Source organism: Montipora capricornis, chromosome 1, assembly GCF_036669925.1.
Source record: "Montipora capricornis isolate CH-2021 chromosome 1, ASM3666992v2, whole genome shotgun sequence".
Classification (NCBI taxonomy): Eukaryota; Metazoa; Cnidaria; class Anthozoa; order Scleractinia; family Acroporidae; genus Montipora; species Montipora capricornis.
This window is the reverse complement of record NC_090883.1, coordinates 12,306,000-12,318,499: the sequence shown is the minus strand read 5'-3', so window position 1 is coordinate 12,318,499 and position 12,500 is coordinate 12,306,000. Positions and strand designations below refer to the sequence as shown.

At 39.3% G+C, this 12,500-nt stretch overlaps 1 protein-coding gene across 2 annotated transcripts in view; it reads right to left on the bottom strand.

Annotated features, from left to right (window-relative positions):
* LOC138054342 (origin recognition complex subunit 2-like) overlaps nucleotides 1–12,500 on the bottom strand; it is a 71,504-nt gene that overhangs the window by 28,967 nt on the left and 30,037 nt on the right. For both annotated transcript variants that reach the window (XM_068900821.1, XM_068900863.1), the window contains exons 5-9: nucleotides 6,592–6,661; nucleotides 5,456–5,492; nucleotides 4,027–4,128; nucleotides 3,173–3,279; nucleotides 2,178–2,310 (exon numbers count right to left, since the gene is read on the bottom strand). In XM_068900821.1, coding sequence (XP_068756922.1) covers nucleotides 2,178–2,310; nucleotides 3,173–3,279; nucleotides 4,027–4,128; nucleotides 5,456–5,492; nucleotides 6,592–6,661 — 449 coding nt within the window. The remainder of the gene's footprint in view (nucleotides 1–2,177; nucleotides 2,311–3,172; nucleotides 3,280–4,026; nucleotides 4,129–5,455; nucleotides 5,493–6,591; nucleotides 6,662–12,500) is intronic.

The following is a 12,500-nucleotide window of genomic DNA, read 5'->3' as shown; positions in this document are numbered from 1 at the left end:
AATTTTCGCCTTTTACCAATACTTCAGAAAGGATATATCTCTCATTTTTGTCCGACATAATTTGCTCGATGTTTACATCAAGTTTGGACTTGAATAAAATCATTACTCCTCGACGGTGATTAGTGCCATGACCTCCAATCATTTTACCACCCCATTCTGCTTCCCTCGATTTTATCTTTTGCGCAGAAGAGTATGTCTCCTGTAAAAATACTACATCCGATTTTTGCTGATGCAGCAATCGAAATACCTGACGTCACTTGATCGTCTTGTTTAACCCTCAAACATTCAAAGATAAAACACTAAATAACCAGATGTACGTATAAAGTAAAATGAAACGCAATTTCCAGTCAACAGATTTCATAGTAGACAATTGAAGCGATAAGCGTTCAAATTTAGAGCTAGCGAGAGAAAACTTGAAGCAACCAAAACATTGACAAAAACAAACTAATACAACATGCACCACAAAACATAAATACGTTGAAGAAAGCCGTTTTGTGCTCCCTCTTTGCCTGTTTCAGCACTGGGTAAAGCTCCTATCTTATTTCATCTACTTTCGGGAAGTCATCAGCCACACCAAAACGTTTCCCCCTTGGCAAGTGCTTGATGTGCGATTTGATTTGTTGCTTATCTTTGAAGAAAGAACCAATTATCGGCAATTATCGGTCTTGGATGCTGATTTATTTTGTCCACGCGTACACGGGTTGGGATTCTGTGAACTCTTTCAAATTCAATATCGTCAAGGTGCTTCTTTGAAAGTTTCATTTCTTTATGAAGAAAGTTTCTCAGGACCGCTTCTGTATCTTCTGGGGATTCCTGCTCGTTATCACTAATGCCGAAGAATTTGATGTTATTTCTTCTGTTGAAGCATTCTTGTTTTACAACCCTGCGCTCGAGCTCCTCTAGTTTGATTATCTTGCCGGTTGTTATTTTCAGCGTTGCCGCGGTTGCTCCTTCAAACCTTCAACTTCTGCTTGTGTTAACTCGAGACTCGCCCTAAGTTCTTCCTTTTCCTTTTCGAGCCTTCCTACTTGGATCTTCAAGTCTTCTATTTCGGGTAGCACAGATAGTAATTTATCTAGCTTGTCTTGTATATTGTTCAGCTTCGTGTTGCACATCGAGCAGTCATGCTCGTGTTGCTCGCCATCACTAAGAGTTTCGTCATCAGTCTGAGATCCTTGTGCCCGCAATCGTTTTTTCCTTCGGGATTCTCTTTTCTTTGCGATCTTCTCGTTCCATTGATCAGCCTCTTCATAGTTTGTTGCATTATCCGCCTTCGTAGGCATCTTGATTTTTATCGAGAATGCGGAGCTTCAGAGAACACGTTCGCCATCTTTCGCGTCTCCTCGCTACGTCGACATTATTTCATTCATATACATGTACTGGTTAAATTTGTGGAATTCATTCCCGTGACATCTCTTCACGATCCGATCCGGTGATCTGATCCTGGTTTTGTGGAACGAAAATTACCGAAAGCAGCTTGAATAGGTTTTACTGTAGTAAGATTGTCAATACATGATACAGGAAATGAAATGACCAAAAAGACAAAAAATAAGAAAATAATAACAGTTACCCAGGATATGTCTCACTCTGGCTCATCTCATCGATCGACAGGGATCGACAGCGATCGACAGTTATCGAACGCAAGTGTGCTTCCGTGAAACACAACAACTACGAGTTTTCTCTGAACGTTAATGTCAACAAATTTGCGCCAAAATCACGTCGCCATTCAAGGTATAGGTGGTCATCGCGAGCGCCTCTGAATGAGGAGACACAATAACCGAGGTCGAACTTACTCTAAGATTTCTCTACCACGAGCAGTCCCATGAGCAAAGAGTCAAAGCCGAATCCTATAATTTGTTTGTCGAACAAAGTAATTATCTAGAATGATGGAAGACTGAAAACATATATTCCCCTACCGTACGTTTGAAGCGATATTCCTCGTTTCTTCACCTAAACAGAGTTTGTTGGCTGTTAAAACAATGACTCCAAGGCTTAAGGAATGAAGTAAGGATTTATAAGAATTGTCTTTTTCCAGATTGTCTCACTGACATCGAATTTTAGTTTTCGGAAATTGGACTATTTCATGCCACCTACGACAATCACGTGCTACAGTAGGTGGGCTCTTGACAGCCACCGATCAGGTGTTGCTAAAGGAATTCCGAAAATATTTTACTTACATTTTTTATAGTGAGGCTTGGAAAGTAGCCATTGACAACAACTTGAAGATGAGAGGACAGTTTGGAGGAGCGGAACTGATCAAGTAGAACTCTTTTCGACCCAAGCCCATACAGAAGAATGTTAAAGCCATTTCTGCAACAGATTATTATTATAAACGGGTTTATAGGCCGACAGAGCAGGGTTAAGTTGAAAGTGTTTTAATCATTGACCGAGAAATCTTACCAGGTAGTTAAATTACAAGATCCAGACGGATCCTACTCAACAAGCCCCCATATAGAAGAAATAAGGACCGTAAATTCGAACTGATTTAGTCAGTAGGTAATATAATTTCAAACCAATTGATTTCAAATATTTGTCTTTTATTACCTTCCTAAAGGTGCAAAATCATTGACATTGGTCGGAATGGCCGGGTGGTGGCCCACTTTCAATTTTACACTAAGTTATTTCAGACTGGAGTTTCCCCATCACTCTTATAATTCAGTGGGAGTGAGCTATTAGAGATGGCAAGACACACTTCATGTATTCCAAACGGTGTATTTGTTAACGATGAAATGATACATGAAATGGATCATATATGAACCGCGGATATGAAATCAAGTAAAGCTATGATCCTCGCAGTTATGAACGCAATTTTTGCAATTGCGTAAAGAGGCCTGAAAAATTCAGGACTTCAACGGGGTTTGAACCCGTGACCTCGCGATACCGGTGCAACGCTCTAACCAACTGAGCTATGAAGCCACTGACGTTGGGAGCTGGTCATTTGTGGGTTCCAATGTTCCCGTGAGGAATGAATGAACGATGAAATGATATATGAAATGGATCATATATGAACTCCTCACAGGAACATTGGAACCCCTGAGGTCATGAATTTTTCAGGCTTCTTTACGCAATTGTGTTCATAACTGCGAGGATCATAGCTTCACTTGATTGTGTATTTGTAGTCACAATGACTATTATGTTGTCAGTACACTTTACAGATGGGTTACATGCATACCTTAAGTGAAACATCCACTTGTCGAAGAATTTTTGTAGTTTGTGGTACATGTGAAATCTTTCTTGTTGATGCGAACTGGCAACTTGGTTTAAATGGAAGTGTACTTTCTGCAATAATAGGGACTTTAAGGTCTACGACAGCGACATCGACGAAAATGTCACCTCAAATACAACTAAGCTCTGTCATAAAACGTTTGTGATTATTCCGTCTCCTTTACGGCGTGCAATGTGGGCGAAGTATACTAAGACTAAATTGGTACGAGCTGTTTTATAGTAAAAATTTAGAATGAGAGGTCTGCATTTGTACGCTCACGTCATTAAAACCTCAAATGTGGTGATTCCACGTAGTCGTTGTGCAGAGTGCCGCAAAAATATGTGCTTAAATGCGTGCTGCACGTTCATAATGATTTTTCTTCTTTTAACAAATGATATTCTTGTTTTGTGGCGTTCTCGTTGACGACCGCGTCGTAAATCTTAAAGTCCCTATGATATTGGAAAAACGTTAAAAATACGAAATCTTTGTGAATACCAATGACTGCTAAATCAGGACTCTTAAAATCAAGATTAACATGATTATTCAAAGTGGTGGCGAATTAAAGAGAAATTAAGATACTGGGCTGGGTGGAACGTTTTACAGCAAGTGCAGCAACTATAGGGCAGAATGAAAGAAGTGCATACTATTAAGAAGCACCAAGCGGAGCGGCGAGTCTAGTTGCCAATTAAAATGACTGAATGGGAGAAAGGACCAGCATTCAAAATACACCTTGTATGTGGTTCATTCAGCCAAAAAGACGTCACCATCAACAAGGTACCTTCGGGGACAGATCAATGTCAATCAATAACTTAGCTCAGTACCTCTTGTTCCATTTGAGGTATGTTTAGTTTCGAAAGAGTGTGGTCGGATGTGACACATTTGGAACTTTGCTGTTCAAAATACTCTTCACATGCATCTTCTATCTGCGATAAAAAAATAACAATCTTTATTGAAAACGGTTTTTTTTCTCTAAAGTGATTTTAAGTTGAAACTGAACCATGGATATTGCGCTTTCACTATTATCATCATCATCATCATCATCAACATCATCATCATCATAATCATCATCATCATCATCATCATCATTACTACTACTACTACTACTACTACTACTACTACTACTACTACTACTACTACTACTACTACTACTACTACTAACGATATAATGTTAAATTTCCGACATTTCGGCGACCTAGTGATGCCATTATCAAGGAGTTGGAAATAAATATGCCAGTTCATAAAAGATATAAAATACTCCAAATCTGCATAAGTGAAGAGCTAGACAAAGACTGTAGCACAGATTGAATCTGTTTGCACGTTCAGCCGTGGTGTTAATTGTTTGATGTACAGCATTTCGTTAACGAGACACTCCAATTTGTTCATGCATTTCTTCAACACTCTCAGTCCCTGAGGACCTCCTCAGCAGCTTTAGAGTGTTGAAGAAATACATGAACAAATCGGACCTTCTCGTTAACGAAATGCTGTACATCAAGCAATTAACACCACGGCTGAACGTGCAAACAGATTCAATCTGTGCTAAAGTCTTTGTCTAGCTCTTCACTTATGCAGATTTGGAGTATTTTATATCTGTTATTAACTCGCATATTTATTTCTAACTCCTTGATAATGGCGTCATGAGGTCGCCGAAACGTCGGAAGTTTAACATTATATCGTATAGTTTTTGCATGTCTATGTTCTCATCATGGGGGATGGGTTCCAAACCATCATGACTGAACTGTAATGGTTAATGCCATTTATATATTCTGTTTTGGGGCAGAAACTACCCCCATTGAAACCACAAAAATACATTTTCTAGGATTGCAAAACTCAATGCTTGCATTTGAATGCAACTTTTTTTATTGCTGAATTTGTTGAAGTTTATTCAAGGAAGAAATAAGCCGTTTTCTTGCTCTTAAATCGTTACCATAAAACATAAACCTAAATGAGTTGTAGATTCAGTTTAAAAAAGTGACTGAATTTATTTGCACTTGCTGGATATCAACAAATTAATTTCACATTGGTCTGTGGGCTCTACAAAGTCATGCACCTCAAACTTTCAACTGCAACTTTAGGTGTTTTAAGTAATAAAGCTAATTTAATTTTCTCAGAACTGAATGAAAATGTTTTCCTATCCAAGCCTAAACCAAATTTTCAAATGGTGGCAAAACTTAGAAATACCCACACAGGTCTCTTAAATAGTGAATGAGGGCTGTTGTACACATAGGTTATGACAGGCCATGACGGTTCTACCTGGTTGACATTTCCATTTGCATTGTTTTTGAATACTCTGTAATAAATAAAAGAAATCTTGTTACTTTATAAGAAGTGTATGCATACAAACTTCATTGTGAGCATGGCTAATCACAAGGCCGATTTTGGTACCAAGTGACCCCCATAGAGCAATTAGCACAAAATATATCTCACTGAGCATTCCCCATTTGGTTTGGTGGGAAAGTCGAATCCATACAGTGTTTGGGCACTAAAGAGCAGAAGTGTAAGACAAACGGTCATGCAAGGCAGGTGTCACAATAAAATAACAAAAATCCAACTGCATGTTTTTTTAATACCGTAACTATTAACAAATGGGAATATGTGTAACAGGTGTTTACTTAGAACATGGGTACTTCTGTCAAAGACTCCAACTGCATAAACATTTAGACACTCATAAAACTAAGGTCTTCAATTGGTGGAAGATTTTGGGTGTGATTTTGGTTTTACTTCTGTCTTGAATAATTGTCTGCATTACCCCAGCTTACTTCCAGGATTATGCCCATATATGACTGAACATAATAGTAGATGCTCAGGGAGATGCATTGCAAGCTCATTGACTACTGATTCTTTTTTATTGAGCAACGTACCCTCCTTTGCTCAACCAGATACTGTGGGATGAAATGAACACTGAGAAATCTACTCATACATGCACATTAATTACTCTGAGCAATCAAACATCTCCACTCCTTTGCCTTTGCAGTTGTTCCAGCCCGGCTTTCCTTGTGCTGGCAAAGATAGATCACAACACTAGGAACTCTGTGCCCTACTCTTCAAGAGCTGTGGGTGATTTCTTTGGGTGATTTCTGTGGGTGATACAGAGCCTATGGTTTAAGGTCCTTAATCGACAAAACCTGCTACAGTAGCAAAGCCAGGATGGATCAGTAAATGGCTCAGTACAAGTACATCCAGATGGATGTGGTTGTAATATCACATATATTTTTTTATATATGTTACATGCCTTAACCCTTTCACCTCCATAAATGCCAATTGACACTTAAAGATTTTACTCTGTCTAACGCGACGATTTTACTTGTCAATGGGGGAGCCCTCGGCGGTGGAAGGGCTAAAGGGACCTGTTGGTTAGCAACTTACAGTGTATACGTTTACACTCATACCTTAAGGCAGTTTCCCCAGCATCAAGTGAATCACAATCAGACTCATCTGAATCTGAATAGCGCTCATTCCCTGAATTTGAATACAAAGACTTGTCTTGAACCACAAACCATAAAAAACAAAAGTCTCTGTGCACAGCCAGCATGACCTTAAAGGAGAACTGAAAGCCAAAATCAGCAATTTTTCCAACATAGTTTTTGGAAAGTCCCAGATAAGTAAAGTTAAGTGTGTGGGGTTATTTCTTCTCGTTTTCTGTTTTTTGCCAGAGACATTTGTTCGAAGTTAGGCTTTTTCCCGCTGCTTCTGCCTTTTCAGTGCGGACTCAAAAACCAAATCAGCACCCTGCTGTGACGTATGATATGGGGAACACAGATTTCGTAATCAAGCGAAACAAGTGCTGCTGTGGATATTTTCTTCGTTTTGCTGTTTCTTCGCGCGATTCAATATTCACGACAAACATCAGTCAAAAACAGTGCTTCTATATGGAGCACTCTCGCATGTCTTCCCCATATCATACGTCATAAGCTGCAAAAATGACCCCTGACACCTCCATTCTTAGCCGCAATGCTGATGACCGAAAATTGGAAAAATAGGTCCCTCGGGGGACATGTCCTTACGGGTAACGAATGTTACACCATTAACATTGTCTGTGTGATTGTTTACATGTTTTTGTAATGGGCATTGAATGCATGGAATGCACGAAGAGCATTGCAATTAAGTTTTTTCAGATAAACACTGCATGTGCTACTGTAAAAGTTACAAAAACTGAGTGAATTTCGAAGGAAGAGTGGATGCATTTATAGGGAAAATAAAGAAAAAACGAAATAATGAGCGAGAGGTAGTAAGGTGTGCAAAGAGTCATAATGGGATCCGGCAGAAGGTGATCTGTTTGAAAATCAAGGTCAATGCAGAGTTCCTTTCTTGGATTTCTTTATTTTTTCGCTCAAGAAGAGCACTAGTAATTTGAAAGGTTTAATACATTTGTCAAATAATTCTGTATGTCACTTGATAGCATCAGGTAGCTTCATTTGCGTGAGCGATGTTAATGATACCTTACCTCCCGATTTTCCCGTGAAAATTTTTTGGCTTGGATGAAAATCACAAGATCATGGGACAAAGTTCTCGGAGTGAACATGTTGCAAAGATACGTTGGGGAGAGCTTATTAACGCATTTGTACCTTAAATTTGCCTTTTGCTTCGCCCTTCTAACTGATCAGTTATCCCAGCTAAGCGAGTTGACAAGATAGCCAGAGTTCGCATCATAACTTGATTTAGTAACTCTGGCAGCACGATTTTGTAGTTTTTGAAGTTTCTCACTCAGCCGTCGAGACAAGCCATCCCAAACAACACTGCAGTAATCAAACTGCATGGAAATAAAACGTCTGACTCGCTTACAAGTGCAACAATACTGGAAGCGACTTTTTTCGAAATTGCGTGTATATGCTCCTTCCAGGATATGTTTTCATCTATGTTCAGTCCGAGAGGTTTGCTATGATTTGTTTGGTTTATTTTGACGCCGTCTACAATAATATTTATTGTCTTGTCATTGAAAGACTGCCATTTTTGACGCAAGCTAATGATCATAAACTCGGTTTCAGCAACATTGAGGCTTAACTTGTTACCTCTGAGCCAGAGATTAATGCTCTTCTGTTCAGTATTGATTTGGGTCTCAAGATTAATCATGTTAGATGCAGCAAAAGTAACATTCGTGTCATCAGCATACATTCTAGGAGAGCCTAGACTCAAGCAATTTGGTAAGTCATTAATATAGATCAAAAAGAGAAGAGGACCAATTATTGATCCTTGAGGAACTCCGCAGTTTAAAGGGCTTGCACTGGAAAGGTGGCTGTTTACGTTACATCGTTGCAGACGATTCATTAGATAAGGAATACTTAAGTGGCTCACACCAGTTCCAACACTTGAAAGAAACGTTCTTGTTAGAAGGATTGACACTACAACACTTTATCACTTAACAGCAATGTTATGGTACCATATCAAACACCAATTATTGCTAAAAAATATTCGGTCATTTTTGTGATGTAAAACGTTACCGTGGCAACAAGAAAGCCCTGCAAAAACACCCCATATTTTGGCTTTAGTTGTTTATATCTCAAAAACGAACTCGGTGACCCCCATTTTTTATTTCTGAAATGTAATCAACATGCCAGGATAAAAATTTCTGCAAAAGTTTAAAAGAATTCTGTGGAGCAGATTCAGAGCCACCTTAATTAATTGAAAATTTAAGGTTTCTCTGAATCCGCTCCACAGAATTTGAGTTCGTTTTTGAGATATAAGCAACTAAAGCCAAAATATGGGGTGTTTCTGCAAGGCTTTCCTGTTGCCATGGTAACGTAATACGTCACAAAAAGGACTGCACCTTGTTCAGCAATAATTGATGTTTCACATCGTACCATAACATTGGTGTTACGTGATAAAGTGTTCTCGTGACAATTCTTCCAATAACAAGGTCTCTTAAAAGTGTTGAAACTGGTTTGAGCCACCTTAAACCATTTCAGGGCATCTTGATCCCCCACATATTTAGCAAGATGATTTTGTGATCTATAGTGTCAAAGGCCTTCTTTAAATCGCTGAAAGTTACACTATTGAGAAGAACTTTAACACACCAGTTGTTTGTCTCAGCAAGGCAGTGAGCGTACAGTGTAGAGAACGAAAGCCAGACTGGCAACTGGTTAATAAATCGTTGACAGTTACTTAATTATATAGTTGGTAATAGATAATTTTTTGGCCACAGCAGGTATAACGGATATAGGTCAGTAATTGTTTAAGTCAGTCTTAGATCCATTCTTAAAGAAGGGCAGATTCCAGTCAGTAGCGATTGATTAAGAATACACGTTAAAGAGGGTGAAACGACATCGGCGGCTATTTTTAATAGTTTGCATGGAATGTTGTCAAAACCAGTCGCCTTCCCTCCATCGATACCTTTCACTAACTTGACGACATTTTGGACATTGATCCTTTGGAAAGAGAATACCCTATTAGAGGGATTCACGTAGCAAAGTGGATCAATATTTACAGTAGGAATTTCGCAGGCTAGGGTCTGACCAACATAAGTAAAATGGTCGTTGGACGCTTCTGCTATGTCTTTAGGAGAAGATAAGACTTGATGCCCTGACGAGACTGACTGAAGTTCATTGATTAGCTGCCATATTTTACGTGAATCAGATTTACTTGCATCTAGTTTCTCTGAAAAATATTTGCGTTTGGCTTTCTTAATCGAGTAATTTACCTTGTTTCAAGAGGAAGGAAGAGATATTATCAACAATGTCTGGTAATAAATTACAATTTAGGTCACCCAAAAGCTATAGCCCCAAATTAGCCCCAAGCGTCTGTCCTGTTCTTGATCATGAATTTCGTCATAACACTGTCAAAGTAGCCGACTAGTTTGACAATGTTATGACGAAATTCATTGTCAATAACTGGACAGTGGCATGAAAAACTGACATCAATTTGTTTTTTACAATAACAAAAAGGCAGAGGGATCAAAATTAAGTCAAAACACGAGAAAAACGCGGGACAAAAAACCGAGAAACTTCAATCTGACGTGAGCAATATCGCGTCATTATCGAATAAATTATAAATTTATGTGTCTGTCCGCTTATTGACAATAAAAATTATCCAATGAGTTCGCGAGAATTTTGCAGTCATTGTAAATGCCATCTTCCCTAGACATGGAACTCCAGAACAAGTGCGATCAGACTGGCCCTCAATTCAACAGTGCCAGTTTACACAGTTTTCTAAAGAGTGGGGATTCAAGAACAATAACAGCAGCCCTAAATTTCAATCTAACAGAGAAGTGGAGTGGGGAGTTCAAACAATAAAGAATCTCCTAAGGAAAGAAGGGACCCTGCAAAAGGACTCCTAGCCTACAGGTCAACACCATTAGCATGCACGTTCTCCCCAGCCCAGCTGTTGATGGGAAGACACATCAGCAACAGCGTGCCTATCTTTCACACACAGTTAGATCCAAGATGACCTGATTTTGACAACCTTCAAGCAAACGAGGCCCTGCGTAAGCTGAGGCAGGAGAGGGTTTTCCACAACAGACAAAAAGGAAAACTCTTGCCTGCTCTGGGACAAGGAACAAAAGTATTTATGAAAGACCTTCCGCACTTGGGAAGGACAGTGAAAGCTGCATCAACCCCTCGTTCGTATCAGATAGAAACTCGTACCAGACGAGAACAATAAGAAGAAACCATGCCCATCTTACACCAATGCCAGAGCAGCCACATCCACAGCAACAAAGGGTCGAGCCGAGTTGTGAGACCATTGAAAATAATTCAAAGAACAGTGCAGTTACACCCATGCAAAGAGACATTGCAAAGGCTCCACCTACAACACCTCTTTTAGCCACTAGGCCTCAGCAAATTATTAAGCCCTTGCTAAAAGTTAGAGAAGACCAAGCTTAAGAGTGACTGTGAGCATGTAGGTTAGCCCTGCTGTGGAACTGTTTCTTTATTGTAAACTTTCTCTCACTAACTAAAAGGAGGAGATGTTGTGATATCATACATGAGGTGTTATCTGGCAGGGGACACGTGGAAAGTATTAAAAAGATGGCATTCAGTTAGCTTACACGTGTGATTATTTTAAAGTCGAATAACACGACAACTCGCACCTGTTTCGATGTATTCATAAAGTGAAACAATGTCTTTAAAACTAACTCGTTTTTGATTAACCCAACATATACATTGACATTGCCCAAATCACACCAACTTATTTTCATGTAGGCACCTCATAAGTTGAACGAGATAAAATTGAAAGTTACAGTTACTTATGTTGTTGCTGTAAAATTATTAAGAATATATCGTGAGAATCAAGAAAATGCCATTTCTGGGGACTAGCAGTATCAAAATTCCCGGGGAAGCATGCCCCCGGAACCCCCTAGGTGGAGTGCCTCTGGCGCTTGATTTAACATTTAGCCAGCTACTTTTTCAATTTTGCCGCCTACTTCAAATTGTGTGGAGAACCCTGGTAAAGGGTGGTGTTTCTTTTGGCTTAGGGTAAACACAGCTGTTTATCCGCACTTGAGGAGCAGCAGTCAGCATTCAGAGACACAAGTGACGTTGAAGGTGGGGAGAAGAGCAAGGGGACACTTTTTGACGCTTATTGAAATGTGCATGCATCTATTTAGGGGCATTTCTGGAAATGAGAACTAAAACCTTACTCTCTTTCATCAAAGTGAAGACAGAGTTTGAGTTTTTGAATTAAAAGGCAACTAAAACTATTCTTAATTAAAACCAAAAGCAACTAAAAATACAAAAGACCTGAAATAACACACTGTAACATCATCCACTTATTTAATTACTATATACCTCTTACTAACCGAGTTCGAGGATCGTACTGTAAGTTACGGACCGAGTTTTTTCCTGTTGATTTATGGCCCAAGCGCGAAGCGTTTAGGCCATAAGTCAACGGGAAAAAACGAGGATCCGTAACTTACAGTACAGACCGAGAAAACGAGGTTAGTAGGATATTTATTATATCTCTGAGGTTAACCGGCGTGCGGGGAAGGAAACTAGTCAAAGTCAAGCGGAAGGTTCAACTGCCACAAAGAATGCCGTGCCAAAATCCCAAAAACTAAATCTTCTTGGCTGTTAAGTTTGAAATAACTGCTTGCAAGATTCAGTACAAGTTTATGCAACAGAAATGACATGAAAAACTCGCTTGATGATGTTTTGTCAAATTTTAAATTTAGCGGGCTGTACAGTGGGCCGTTGCGGGCCGTACTGTAGAATACGGCCTGCTAATTTAGCCAATTACAGCGCGCGTACTATCTGAGAGATATAATAAAACACTGAAATGCCAACAACGCAATACTGACATGTCAAAATCAACTAATAAGGTAGAGACATAAAGTTTTAAAAATAAAAAATAACCCAAAACGTGCACGTGA